General features: G+C 38.6%; 1 protein-coding gene across 1 annotated transcript in view; it reads right to left on the reverse strand.

Moving 5' to 3' along the window:
• Window positions 1-3,793: 3,793 nt before the first annotated feature.
• The window catches only part of LOC100892060 (protein Wnt-4), a 40,131-nt gene continuing 29,411 nt past the window's right edge, over window positions 3,794-14,513 (reverse strand). The window contains exons 3-6 of the mRNA XM_030986594.1: window positions 13,764-13,855; window positions 13,277-13,459; window positions 6,513-6,779; window positions 3,794-6,002 (exon numbers count right to left, since the gene is read on the reverse strand). Coding sequence (XP_030842454.1) covers window positions 5,805-6,002; window positions 6,513-6,779; window positions 13,277-13,459; window positions 13,764-13,855 — 740 coding nt within the window. The 3' untranslated portion in view covers window positions 3,794-5,804. The remainder of the gene's footprint in view (window positions 6,003-6,512; window positions 6,780-13,276; window positions 13,460-13,763; window positions 13,856-14,513) is intronic.

Raw genomic sequence — 14,513 nt, forward strand, 5'->3', positions numbered from 1 at the left:
TAGCTATGAGTAGTGCAGTGGGGCTTTAAATAATATATCAAAGGGATAGTGAAGTAACAGACAAGCATCCCAATTAAAAATGGCACACATCCTTGGCTTGATCTGGATCAATGTTTTGTACACTCTGTAAATACTCAATATTTGCCACTTGCTCCATTTTTGCTGAACTATAGGGTGCACAAACAAAATTTGATTCACATCCTTTCGCTCTACACATGCCGACAAGCACCGACTCTGTGGGTATTTGAATCAGTTGAAATGTATATTATAATATGTCTTGTGAAAGGCATTTTGTTTCAGGTAATAAATGTAATAAGTTCATTTTGTTCCTCAATTAAAGATGGGATAAATTCCAGGGAATTTCATGTTTGTTTTGAAATTTTGTGTGTTATGCAAAGGCCAATAATTAGTCTGGAGAAAAGGTAATTCCAACAAAAACAACCTGTTTTGGAAGGTTTATTCTTTCTCTCAACATAGTCAAAAGCATTTTGCCAGTATTCTCTGTGGTTTTGAAAAATAATAAATACAAGGTGTGCAAGCAAACAAATCTGGACTTGGTAGGGACTCTTGTAACATTTCATCCGTACATATAGGTTTATTACTCCTGAACAAAACATATATACATCCAAAGCCTGCATTTGGTATATTTATGTATAATGGATGCACTGCATTGACATCACAAGTGAAAGGGTTATTTATTCAGTTTACTGTTTTCTTATTTTTAAGTGATATTGAGAGTCAGGATGGTGATAAAAGTGTACAGAATGAATGCTATCGCATACCAAGATTTCAACATCATTGAAAGTTGACACCCAATACGTCCAGTAAATGACCTTCATTCAAGATATTTCTGTAAACTCTGTTTTGTTCAGTTCTGATGTAAAATGAATGAATGCTTGTAGGATATTCTTGAGACAAATAACAAATGTAAAAATACATATTCTAGCTTGTCATTGCATTTTGTTGCAAGTACAGACTCAATGGAACAATATTAAAAGTGAGGATGCTGATAGAGTCTGGTGTGTGAGAGAGAGAGAGAGCGAGACGGAAAGAGAGAGAGGAAAGTTCAGACGGGCAAGAATATTGGGATAGGAGAGGTAGGAGTTGGAAAGGGAAGTGGGAAGGGAAAAGCAGGATGAAAGAGAGACAGAAAGAGAGACAGATCGAGACAGAAAGAGAGAGAGACCGAGACAGAAAGATAAGAGAGAGAGAGACATTAAGCAGGAAGAGATAGGCGATTGAGAGAGTGGGAGAGAAAAGCAAGAGTGTGATAGGGAGAGGTAGAGAGGGCGATTGGTACAAAAACCGATTGGGAGATGAAGAGAGATAGAGAGTGAAGGGTGGGGGAAAGAAAAGTGGGATGGGGTAGAGAAGGAGAGGCGATTAGAGAGAGAGAGGGGGTGGGGTCATTTCATTTCAGCATCGCAGTTAAAAGTTAAAAAGAAACGTCTCGCCACTCTCCTTCAGAAAGCTATAACTTTCTCCCCAATAAACAATGCTCCTCTCAAAATAACGATGATTGACTTTAACGGCGGTTTGATAGCCGAAAATGACATATAATTTACCGCTTTGTTTGGATAGACGTGTTTATTTTGTATCGTCAAAAGAGTTGTAATTCTTACTCGCTTCTCCGTGATAGCAAGCACGAATTCGTAGAAATGTGAATTCTTCATTCAACGTGGTAACTTCCGTTAGGGGCGAAGCGTAGGCCAAGACAGTTATCAGGGGGCACTTGTATCACGGGAGGGGGGGGGGGCGGATGGATGACCTGTATTTTTCAATGAATGAAATGCAAATCAATAACGCCATCTTCTAGAGGGTCATCTTCTTCTTTTTTCACCCTTTCCCCTCTTTCTTGCCTTTTCTCGTGGGCTTAAGCTGTAGCCCGCCTTGATATCCACATATGTCTTTCGCACTCTCTCTTTCTACCATATTCTTATCTCCTTCGTTTTTTAGCCGATAACAATGATATTTAAAATTTGCCAACAGACAGGGGATAGTACGTAGAGTATAGAGTCAACTGGCGCTCATTCGTCCACCCCCCCCCCCCCCCCCTCGCCCATTCTCCATCTCTCTTTCTCCAATCAATCAATCAATCCATCTATTTATCTATCCATCCACCCATTAATTTTTCCATCCATCTATCTATCTTTATACAGCCTATTTATATATCTACCTATCTATCTATCTTCTATCTATTTATCTATCTATTTAACTATCTATTTAACTATCTATTTAGCTATCTATCTATCTATCTATCTATCTATCTATCCATCCATATATATCTCCATAATATCTTCGTTTCCATCTACATGTACTCACATTTCTCTCTATTTACACATCTGTCATTGACGCCTACTTACCATTTCCGCTTCTCATTCACGATTTGATTTACGACCAATATTAACAGTTTCGGTGGTGCCAATGACCTCTAACAAACGAAAAGTCACATTTAGTTTCACAAACCTCTTCAATTTACACCATTATTGGATGTTGCAAGTTTGGGCATTAAATTTTCATTCAGAGACATATTAGGGCAGAAATATGCACAGGAAAAATGTATTTTTCAAGAAGACCTATCATGTTTTGATCCGTCCGGGAGGGGTGATTTGCTTTTCAGTCTTTTTTTGTTGGCATAGGAAACCCTTCTAAATAATATTCGATGAGGTATCTTTCGGTTTTAGACACTTAGACATTTAACATGTGAGAAATTTCCTTTTGAGATTGTTGCCACATTGTTAATATCGTCATCTTTTTAAACTTAACTAAAACAGAAGTTACTAAATGTTCAATTTCATTGAGAATGGGAATTTCTCTAATAAAATGGCACTACAACACATAATCAAATAAGAAAAACCCAATGGAAGAAGTGTATTGAAAAGGATTGACATTTTTGATTTCATAACGTTGCATAGCTTTGGACCTTGGTTTAAAAAAGAAATACTTGCAAAGTAACAAGTTATTAAACATAAAGCCGTTACTCTGGTGGCCGTGGAATGCGGTAGCTATAAACTCTATAAAATACCATACAAATACCGAATAAATTACAATTAAGAGCTTATCTTTATTCTGTACCGTTGTACGCCGTAAATTTTTTATTATGTTTTGGTGAAGTCCATCAGAATAAAAGCAGGTATTTCTTGTTTCTCCATGCTTCTCCTTAGTCGATATTTACGAGCCGCGGAGTCGGTTGATGGAAACCAAACGAGTTTACTGTGCCAAAACAGAGACGGGTTGTATAATACATCTACATTATACAGCGTGAGCGTTAATATTGAAAGAAAAAAGAAAGCAAATGAGAGAAGGAAATGAAGATCTAGCTATGAGTGTCATTTTCGAAACACGTAGTAGGCGGTGTCACACAGAGGCCAGAAATCCGGATTTAGGTTATCCTCTTATTTGCTGTCTGTCATCAATTATCCTTTCAAAAATCATCCAACGAAGCAAGAAAATTCTCCTTTGAAATGATTTTTTAAGGGATTTTTTTGTGTGACACCGCCTATAGACTAAAGATGCTCACCTAATACTTAATCAACTGTCATCCAATTTTAAAATATTGCAACAATTTGATTTTCGAGATATAAGGAATATTTTGCGCTGTTCAATCAAGAGTCAAGGTAAGTCGATTAAATTTCAAAAGGGGGCAGGGGCTTTTACCCCTTTCATCCGAACAAGCCTCTAAATCAGCATGAAGTATTCACCCTGGCACCAAACTGACGTTTTAATTTATTACAAACAGAACAAATTTCAAGACAGCCAAATTTGGTAAATAATGTAAAGGACATGCGATTACTCTGGTTTAAATTCCATTTATCAATGCTTTATTACAATGTTCTTTAGTAGTACATTTTACAAACAGACTCAAAGCCTCTTGGTGTTTTACATCTAAAATTCAAATTATCCGTGAAATATAAATAACAAACAATACGAATATCGAAAGAAAGGTTAAAATTTCCATGAACTTTTTTCAACAATACGTAATTTTCTAAAGACTTGATGAATATTATCAAAATTGGTTGCAGCATTTTGTACGATTACTCAATTTCAAAGAGAAATTAAAGTAATTGGCCAAATTATTTTCCATACAGACCCCAAAATAATAAAATTGGTGTAAAACTGGCAGTGATATCGTTCCATTTGTTCTTTTATCACATGGTTATACTTTGAGTAATACTTACTAAATAAACGGTAAATAAAGCCATCTTTATCGCGTAATTTGTCTCATGATGCTTTTTTATACTAATTATTCGGCATTTTAAGATGTTTTCTAGCGGGTCAATCCAAAATCCAAAAAATTACAAACAAAGTTTCTTCGTAATTCTAAAATACTGACGGGTAAAGTACAATATACATGTAAATGACAACCAAGATACATTTACAATTAAAACATTACAATTCGTGGAATAGATTTCAATAATGAGTTACGCAGTATTTCTATGAAGAATTTGAATGTGGAGGTAAAGAAATTGATTTTTAAAATCCGAAAGAGGAACAAAATGGGTACTCGTCATAAAGGAAACTTTATTTGCCCTATTAAATTAAAGAATAAATGCAAATGACAAAATAATGAATTTGAAAGATTACTCAATACATGAATAATATCACCAACAAAACATTGACTAAAAAAAATCAACGTTACTAAATTATGCATTATTTGGCTACATGCGCGTAATATGTTTCAAATATTATTTTTCATATATCACAAGATAAGAGGAAGACGTTATGATACAAAACTGTTTTGCTTTTTACAGTAGTACAATACAATACACAAAAAACATGTATGAACAAGAAATACTGTACAAATGTTTTGCTTAAAAGGAAATGTACACCACACAAACACATTTTGATAAAATTCAGTTACAATGATCAAGTACCTTCTTGTTTCAATAAAAATGTGTAAATAGTTCGAGGCTGAGCACAGAGGCACTTTGGAGGAACAATCCTATACATGCGTGTAGATAATGAATGCTTGATATTTTTCAAATTATAGGCCTAGTTTGTATATCTTAAATCGTATACAGACACTGATGTATACAAACACATTGTGCCTTCAGTGCGGTATTGTAATTTCAGAGGTCTCCCTCCCAATTTTTTTTTTTTTTTTTTTTTTTGGGGGGGGGGGGGGGGGGGGGTTTCAGACCACTTGCATATTTTTTTACCCTACTGATGTAATTTTGAGAAATGTATGATCCCCATTTTTAATTACTTCTCGGACATTACGGAATCATAATAATTTCGGATCCGCCGCTGCATACTACTCTTGCCGACCATTTTCATTCCCAAATTGCAATGCCATACCATCTACAGATATCTTGTAGAGCTTGTGTTTTAGAACAATACACCAATGAATTTAACTTCTAATGCATTGATAAGTTCCATTTTCAGAATTTTATGATGTAGTCTTATGGTATCATCAATGCATTGTTGTGTTAAAGTAACACGCAAATGCAGTGACGATAACCTGCGGACGACAATTATAAAGCCTACAAAAGTCTTGTTTAAACGCATTCATACAAAACATCAACCCATACATTTATTCTTATCAAACAAATTAGCTCAAAGGTTTTTATAAATTCTCAGAGTCACGGCTGTTCCGGCAAAGAGTTTGCCCCGGTGATTTACAGAAAGGCCATTGTGTGAAAAAGAATACTGTAAGATTCTGTAACGACAGTCCATCACGTGATGATAAATATTGTCCAATCACAAACGCCGAATCGCGTGGAGAGTATAAGTGGCGCACGCACGCACGGTTAAACGCGTTTGGTCAAACGCGAATACGGCGCCATCGTCTCGGTCCCACGCGTTCATTTACACGTATGCACCTCCACAGTCCGATGGCAATTCCGACACTTGACGTAGCAGCACCAGTGGAACTTGCAGCTACAGCGCTCAATCACCTCCTCGATATGAGTGTTGAAACCTCGACCACAGCACATGAGCTCGCAGCCGTCGATGGCCTTCGATGTCTTGTTGCAGCGTCGTCCATGAGTTCCCAGTGATCCCTGGTTTGGTGGGTAAGAGAAAGAAGGAAGGAAGCACAAAGAAAGAATATGGTCTATGAATGGTGATAATAAAGATCTTAAAACATAACAAGAACTTTCAAAAGGCCTAACACTTTTCTATTTGTTTGGAACTGATGAAGGAATTTTACTAATGGTCATTGAATTAAAAAAGCATCGATACAATCATTAGAAAGGTCAACTTGTTGGTAACACACTGTATACTTTCCAAGTTCTTTGTTAAACAAAACTGCTATATCAATTTCCAATTGTAAGAGAAGAAATCCCGGTTGTATCAAGTTCTCACAAATTAAGATTAGAACATCCCAGTAGACCGACAGCCCATGAGACAAAAAGCTCACAAGACCAATGACCCGATATCGGTCTAGCAAACCCGTACGATATATATTGGTCTGTATAGTGAACTATAATATAATGAATCTTTAGAAGACACCGAGACCGACATTCTGATAAATCTGACCAACATTCTTTAGACCTACAGAGTATGCCTACCTTCAAGTCCTCTTCGCAGAAATCTGGGGATGGCACGAGATAGACCAGGTCCGAGCTGGTATGAGGCTTAAAGTCCGCGTTGCGTGGGACCAGCTGCTGTCTGGATCCGATCTTCAGGGACTGGACTTCAGTAGCACCGTCGAACTTCTCCTTGAGGACCTGTCCAATGTCGCCGAAGGTCGGCATCGATTTCCAGCAGGTCTTCATCTCACACGATCCCGACACGCCGTGGCATTTGCATTCCATTCGCATGTTGTCCTCGATCGTCTAAAAATATTCAAGAGATAAAAAAAATGAGTATTTAGGCTTAAAGGGGGCGATTCCGACATTTTGATCAGGTGACAATATTATTGTTCCGGGTTTTAAACTAGTAGGGTTAGGGTTAACAAGTCATTTTCAAGGGCGTCACGGGGGGGGGGGTGTCACTGTGTCAGTAATCCCCCCCCCCCCCCCACCTATTTCCATTTAAATGGAATTTCGTTGTAAAAGGCTTCCCGGGGTGCCGGGAAAGTGTTACACTATTTATGATGTGGTCACGGTGAGAAATATATCGACTTAGAAATTGTAGTTGTGTCAATTTCTATCAGGTTATACATCCCGCTTCTGCCTGATAGTTCGCAGGCCTCACTAAAAACCGGGTATGATCACAATTCACGGTAAATCACAACCCTTGATATGTCCAGGTACCTTACAAAACCATTAAGAGTTAACCACAAAATAGTGTTTGAAACATTAATTCAACGAAATTAAAGACAAGAACGTTTTGACTTATGGCAGACCAAATTCCTATTTGGCACGGTAGTAAATATGATTAAAATGCTCTTTTAAAAATTGTGTTTAGCCTGAAAGTCATTTTTGGAAATATTATACTTCAAAATCCAAATACCAAGAACTTATGAACATCGTTGTTTGGGCTTACTAAATGGACCGATGACATATCAAGGCAAGTTTTTCACTCAAGATTTTTGCGAAGGTTTTATGCGGTTTCCACAAACTCCCAATGGTAATAATACCGTCATCATTCAGAACAGTAGGAATGCCAAGGAAATGTGAAGGAGAGACTACACCAATCAGGGATTTGTTACAGAGCTATTATCCCGTATCACTGGGAAAGTGAACGCGTGGGAGCATTAGGTGGAAGTTGAAAGCTGTGAAAACCTTGCACTGTGGAATAATTCTTTGCTCTAATGAGAGAGAACAGGTTATATTAACTTTGCGTGCTCAATCTTGGCTCTAAAACTTATCATGAAAGGCAGCCGGGAACCAATGGCATATTGGACGATGGGTTGGGGGGGGGGGGCGCACGGGAGGAAAACCTGATCTGGTATGTCTTGACTACCCATTAATTACCAAGAGAAAAGACATGAAGGCCCATGTGTCTTGTATTGTACCCCTGTGTTTGTTAAAGAGCAAAAGTAACCTGTCAATAATGACAACACTTTTTCTAAAGCAGGGGCGTGGTAGAGAAACTTTTGCGCCCCCCCCCCCCCCCCCCCCCCCACGGCAGGAGAAACCTAGATCTGCATAACAGAAAGATACTATTTCTCGCATGAATGAATAATTAACTACATCAAATCTAATCCGCTGGACACAGGGCACTATATAATTATATCTGGCAGATCCCCCCCCCCCCCCCCATTATCTATTTAGATACGATTCAATGGTGAAGTATACATTCATGCCATGACCTGTCAGTAGCAGCTCGTCAATCTCCCACCATGGAGGCCAGAATCAAAATTGTATATTCCTGGAAGACACTGATTACCCATGTTGCAACATTAAGGTTACCCAATCTCCACCAATCGATCTAAAACTTGAAAGCATCGTCAACAAGGATAACTTTCTGGGAAATATTTGTTCTAATCCCAACGTTTGGTATTCATTTTCATGATATTAAAAAAAAAACGATACTGCAATTCTAAACATGAACAGTCTTGTTGGCGATTCGGTTAAAACAAGCAGTCAAGTATCAACCTTTCAAAGTTTATTTGCTCACAAAGTATGTGGATAACAATAGCCATTTCACCAAACAGAATCATACGGGAATCATAGGTCTTGTGAATCCTGGATCATTGTATTGCTAACAGTCGTTTGTCACATCTGACACCCTTTTCAGTAAACTTATAACATTTTCATTCATGCAATTGAAGAAGCATTGTGAGAGGAAGTGATAAGACTCCCGAAGAAATGTAAGAAATTATATAATTAAATGCATCAAATCGTCATTAATAATCCCCTCTATGTACGATAACGCCTGATTGTGTGCAGAGTTGATAAGCTAATCAGGGAATACAGACTTAGGAATAGGTTTACATCTTCCAAAGATCTATACTTGTCTATCGGATTACAGTCTGAAACGCCAGACTATTCCATGAACCAACACCCGAGAAGAAATACATTCTGGTGATGACACCATATCTCGAATTATGAATGAGCGTGGTCTATCAGAATTCGAGAAGTATTCTCTATTCCGATGACCGTGGTGGTTGTGATTGAATAATTGGCTCGGCTCATGATTCGGGATATTTGAAATACCGAGCTAATCCCCGCGCTTTGTCGGGATATTTCGGGAAATTTCTGACGAAATATTAATCACTGCTTGCTTGGGCTGTTGACACGAGTTATGGTGGGAAAAGAAATTGGAAGGGGATGCGGTGAATGAGCGGAAAGGCAGTTAGTCGAAAAATATGATCGAGGATAATTTCATTGCTCCGTGGAGTGCACTCGAATTTGACACAATGGTTTTAATGTTTGACTCTATTTTCTTCCGTTCTCTCATCCCAAATCGCCACTTAGCATGACGTATACATCTTCCCTTTGTCTGTATTTTCTCGCTTTCTCTCTCCCTTCACCCGCCCCTCTGTCTCTACGTAAAAAGTCCATGTCTCTCTCTGCTCTGCCTGCCTCTTCTTGTAACATGCTCACATTTAGGCCAACATAAGAATGATTGAACCGGGTAGATTGTATAATACATAACAGACTTCTGCGAATGAAAATGAGCTCTCATGAAACAACTCGTAAAATACTCGGGAAACATTTCGCAATTATTCGGGAAACTCGTATAATTATGAACTCGAAATAATCGCATTGCCTACTAGAGTTATTCCGTGTATATCAAGGACCGGATCAAGGAATTAAAGACTATTGAAATAGGGAGAGTATGAGTCCAAACTCTGTACCCAACGCAGTGTGAGAAGAGAATGATACCCTAGTTACACCAAAGAGACCGACACCACTCACACCAGAACAAAATGAAATTGCACCGAAGGGTCGTTTTGGCAGTGTGACTGAGGTATTAAAGAGTTTGAAACATGAGTGAGTGATGACGACATTATGTGGGCAGACGTTACAATTCCAGTGTTTGTTATCTCAGCGCACGCGTCGATCGTCCCATGATCACCCATTCATCATTTCCCGCGCTTTAATGGTTGCATCAAACCGTCTGCTTCAAAATCGACTTGATACAAATCTGTTTCAAAGCATTTTTCAAATATTCCCAACCTTTCCCACATCAATTTTTTTTTGCTCTAGTGATTGGTTGAAGATCCTCTTTCTATTTCATTTATCATTTCCCGCCTTCAACAATATGGTTGCATCAAACTGTCTGCTTCAAAATCGGCTCGATACAAAACAGTTTAAATACAATTCTCAATTATTCCCACACCCATTTGATGCTTTTAAAAGTTCTTCTTTCTTTCTCTATTCTATTTTATTGATACGCAAAGAAAGAGAGAACAATAGAAAGGGAGAGAGAGAGAGAGAGATGGGGTGGGGGGGGGGGGGGGGTAACAAAATCATTTACATGCTACATCTTTACTTGGTTGCTGAAATATTTGCCACGAATAGAGGGAAGACCATTCTTCCATTTCTTCCACGGGGTTTCTCATGATCTATTGTAAAGGCTTTAGGGAGACATTTTATGCTATTTTGGAAGAGCCGCCTTGGGTGTTTCCAGCAACATCACTTCATCATTTAAATCCATGTCTACATTTTGGTCCCAAGCCCATTTGTCATCGAGCTAGAAAGGTATTTCTTTTTCATGAAGGAAACAGAAATAGGCCTAATACTTTATGTTATAATTCGATTATAAAATATCGTCAGGGTGGTTTGATTAAAATTTACTTCAAAATACATTTCATAAAGAAGAAAATGGAGGTAAAGATGATAAAGAAGAAGAAGAAGAAGAAGAAGATAAAGAAGAAGAAAACAAAATAAATGAAAGAAAAAACTTACGGTGATAGCTAGGTTATACATAATTCTGACGTAGGCCTAATTTATTCACGTATGTGATCGTCAAAGTACATACGTGATAGAGCAGGAGAAGGATGGTGAGGAGGAGGAGGAGGAGGAGGAGGTGGTGGAGGCGGAGGTGGTGAAAAAGGAGCAAAGAGGAAGAGGAAGCGGGGATAAAGAGGATGATGAGAATGGAATTCGTAACTGTCGATATTTTTAGCTCTATATATTGAGACAATGAAGTTATACATGACTTGTATGAAATATGAAAATTGCACGAGACACTCTTCAGTTTTTAATACCATTGAGTCTGATACATCCATTCATACAGCAGCTTCTTAAGGTTATTCTAACTTATTTAGTTCGCGTGCAAGCATTGCGCATTGCCTGAATAACGCTTCGCTATCCGTGAAAGATTCGTTTGTTTTTGAGAGTCCAATGCGTGACGCCGTTAGGAGGTTAGAGACGACATGAAAATGTCACCTGGGTGGTGCGTCATTGAGTGTGTCTGCAGTGGTGCAAGCGAGATACTTCTTTAACAGAAGGGGACAATTGAATCAATTTAAAACAGTGAGCTAAATTCGACTCATGCACGAAATTGATCGCTTTTTAGCCGTTTTAATTGCCATGTTTATGTTTTCTATTGTTACAGGAACAATGTACGAAACGCCTGTGAATCTCCATTTAGGTTGTGAATCTTTACAGTGTAACTTCGAAACTATAACCATGCTAACGCCGATAATTTCTGATGAGGTTCTTCAAATGGCTTTCTTGAAATTTCTTTGGACTGTGCCCCCAGACTGACCTTCATAAGCACCCCTTCCCTCCTACCCCGTCCCAATCCCACCGCATATAATGTACATTTCAAGTTCAAATGTTACAAATTCGTCAAAGAGAAAACGACTTTCTGTCTTTAGGGGGCACAATAACTAAGTTAGGCACAGAAAGTGGCGTATTTACCAAACATTTCTAAATAACCGCCGAAAGTCGATCAATAACGGATACGGATTAATCATGAAGAAAGTTGGGGTACACATTGTCAGTAAAGTCAATCAGTGGTTATTTATGCACGCGCTATTTCCGATTCGTAAATCAGAAAGTTTGATTTATTCTAAATAGACGGGGTCGTTTGTGTGCCCTCGGAGTGAGCTGACTGCGATATGTCATTATGAACGGAGGGAGTTAGAAAACAAAACGAGATGACAGCTTTTGAATCCATATAAAGTAGAAGACTGGGAAGGACGACGGGGAGGAGGAGGAGGAGGAGAGACGAAAAAGAAGAAGAAAAAGAAGAAGAGGTAGTAGTAGTATAGTAGTAGTAGTAGTAGTAGTAATAATAGTAGTAGTAGTAGTAATAGAAGACTAAAGAAGCTAGTTAACATGCCCCTCCATCGTTTAATCATGTTCATAGACACATGTTCAGTTAGAGTGGAAAACACTCCGTCCCTCGGATAGGACGTTAAATAGAGGCACAGTGTACAGGAGAGTCACCACGTACCTCTTCGTGTTAAGAACCTACTGCACTATTCGTATAAGAGTAGGGACAAACCCACGCGTATTAATTATAGTGGTCCACCTATACCCAATAAGTTACACCTATAGGCCTAGTTATTCCAGAAGGAGAGACCCGAGGGTTATAAAAGTGATTCAGTTCACTTTACGTATCCCTGGCATAGGTGACGCCAAATTCTTCATAATAAAAATGAAAATAAAACGAAAAATCGAAGACTCAGATAAAACCACTGGTTAGTATAACCATATTTTCAAAACAGCGAAGGAGATTATGATCAATTCTTATTGTTTATTTTGTACGACCATTTTTATCTTTCTTTATCTGTAGCGGTTTAAAAGAAGTATGCCCATACCCCGTCTAACTCAACAGTTACGTACAACAACTTTAAATGCAGAAATAAGAAAAGAATTTAAAAGGGAGAAAATCAGGCGAAATATTTCGGCAACAAAAAAAAAAGAAGAAGAAGAAAGAAAAATGTTAATAAGTGAAATTCAGGACATGTATGAGTTATAGAGGAGGAAACTTAGGGTCGATGATGCCAAATGAAAAAAATGGGAGAGTGAAAAGATTTATAGAGAGTACGAAAATATAGATGAGAACACCTGCTTGGAAAGAGAATTATCTTTTAATCATAATTCTTTTTTTGCAAGTTTCAATTGAAATTTGTAAACAGGGGCCTCGCAAGAACAATGTGAAGGGGAGGGTCACACTTCAAGACTAGTTTTGTGACAGCAAGGCAAATTTTTATATCAAACAAACAAAAAGGTTTCAAATTTGGCAGATTGCCGACTGGAATAAGTGCAATAGCAACAAGTTGTTTTTTTGTTCCCTCTAAATGAGGACATTTATGGATTTGCCACCCCCCCCCCCCCCCCTAACAAAGAAAGAAAAATAATATGGGGAAAACACTCAGACCAATCTAGCATATCACGGTCCGTTATACAATTTAAAAAATGAACATAAAATTCGGGCGTTTTTTTTTTTCTTTTTCTTTCTAATATTGATATAAATTCCTTACTCTTCTTCCTGCTTCGTTGTTGTGCAAGTTCATTAGTCTCCGTTCCAGGGTGGCGCGGGTTTTTCTTTCCATGGCATCAACGAAAGTCTGTGAGAATTGGACGCCGTAGGCGACGTTGTCGGAGCAGCCCGCCCAAACAAACCCATCTGCACTATTGCCGCCGACCGTACGATCACATCCGCACTGGTGAAAGAAAACAAATGTTTATAGATATATTTAAAAAAACAAACATGATTAATACTTTTCTATTATTCTCATCGAGCCATAATTGTCATCGTCGTCGTCATCATCCTCATCGTGATCCTAAGCTCATTTCGTGATAACAGTCCTTAGTGTGAAAATTTTGAACACCTTTTCGAACCCCCCCCCCCCCCCCCCCCCCCCCCCGAGATTGTAACTTGCTAGATACATACACAACCACAAAGGCGGGGCGGTCCTAAGTAAATTCGCTAATATAATATTTATCGATGAACTTCAGAATCTTTACCTTCTCCAGTTCTCCACTGCTGCAACCTCTTGTCACCGCGTGGGCCACCCCCGCAGCCGAGATGGCGTTCACAAAGGCCGCCTCACGGGTACCTGCATGGTGGAGAATATATAGAAATAAAGATACAGCTATGAAGATAATTATCATCGGAGTTGCGAATCATAGACAGGGGGTACGAAAAAATCCCTACCCAGAAGCATGTGTTTCAACGGTTGGAGGACAATATTTTGCAACAAAGACGACTGATTTCGGTTTTCAAAGGGAAGAGGGTGCCACCATTATTGAAGACCATGTTATCTAATGGGGGTATCGGACAACATTTTGTCGACTGTAACAAGATTAAATTTGAACATGCAGATAGTTATTCCTGATTGAAAAGTAAAATTCCTTAAGATCGGCAAGAAGACCGAATCGGCAACATGTCGGGTGGCAGCTATGTTGCCCTTCATTAATGGGCGAATTCGATTTCGGAAGGAAATGCAATGACTCTAATCATTTCAACATTCGCGAGCTCAATCAGGAATAATTATACATCACTGAATCCTTTTTAAATTTCGTTCGAAATCAAGTCGTACTCAGGCCATAAGGTGTAAGGTGGCTTTTAACTATTGCGTGAAAAATAAAAATAAAAGCCCTTAGGCCACCTAGTCCAACCAAGAATTCGACCACCAAGAAGAAACGAGCAAGATAAGATCGCCCGACAATCGTCGTCTACTCGGGACGGTTGAAAGAAATGGCAAGGTTAAAGAA

This window comes from Strongylocentrotus purpuratus, unplaced genomic scaffold, assembly GCF_000002235.5.
Source record: "Strongylocentrotus purpuratus isolate Spur 01 unplaced genomic scaffold, Spur_5.0 spur5_scaffold_16, whole genome shotgun sequence".
Lineage (NCBI taxonomy): Eukaryota > Metazoa > Echinodermata > Echinoidea > Camarodonta > Strongylocentrotidae > Strongylocentrotus > Strongylocentrotus purpuratus.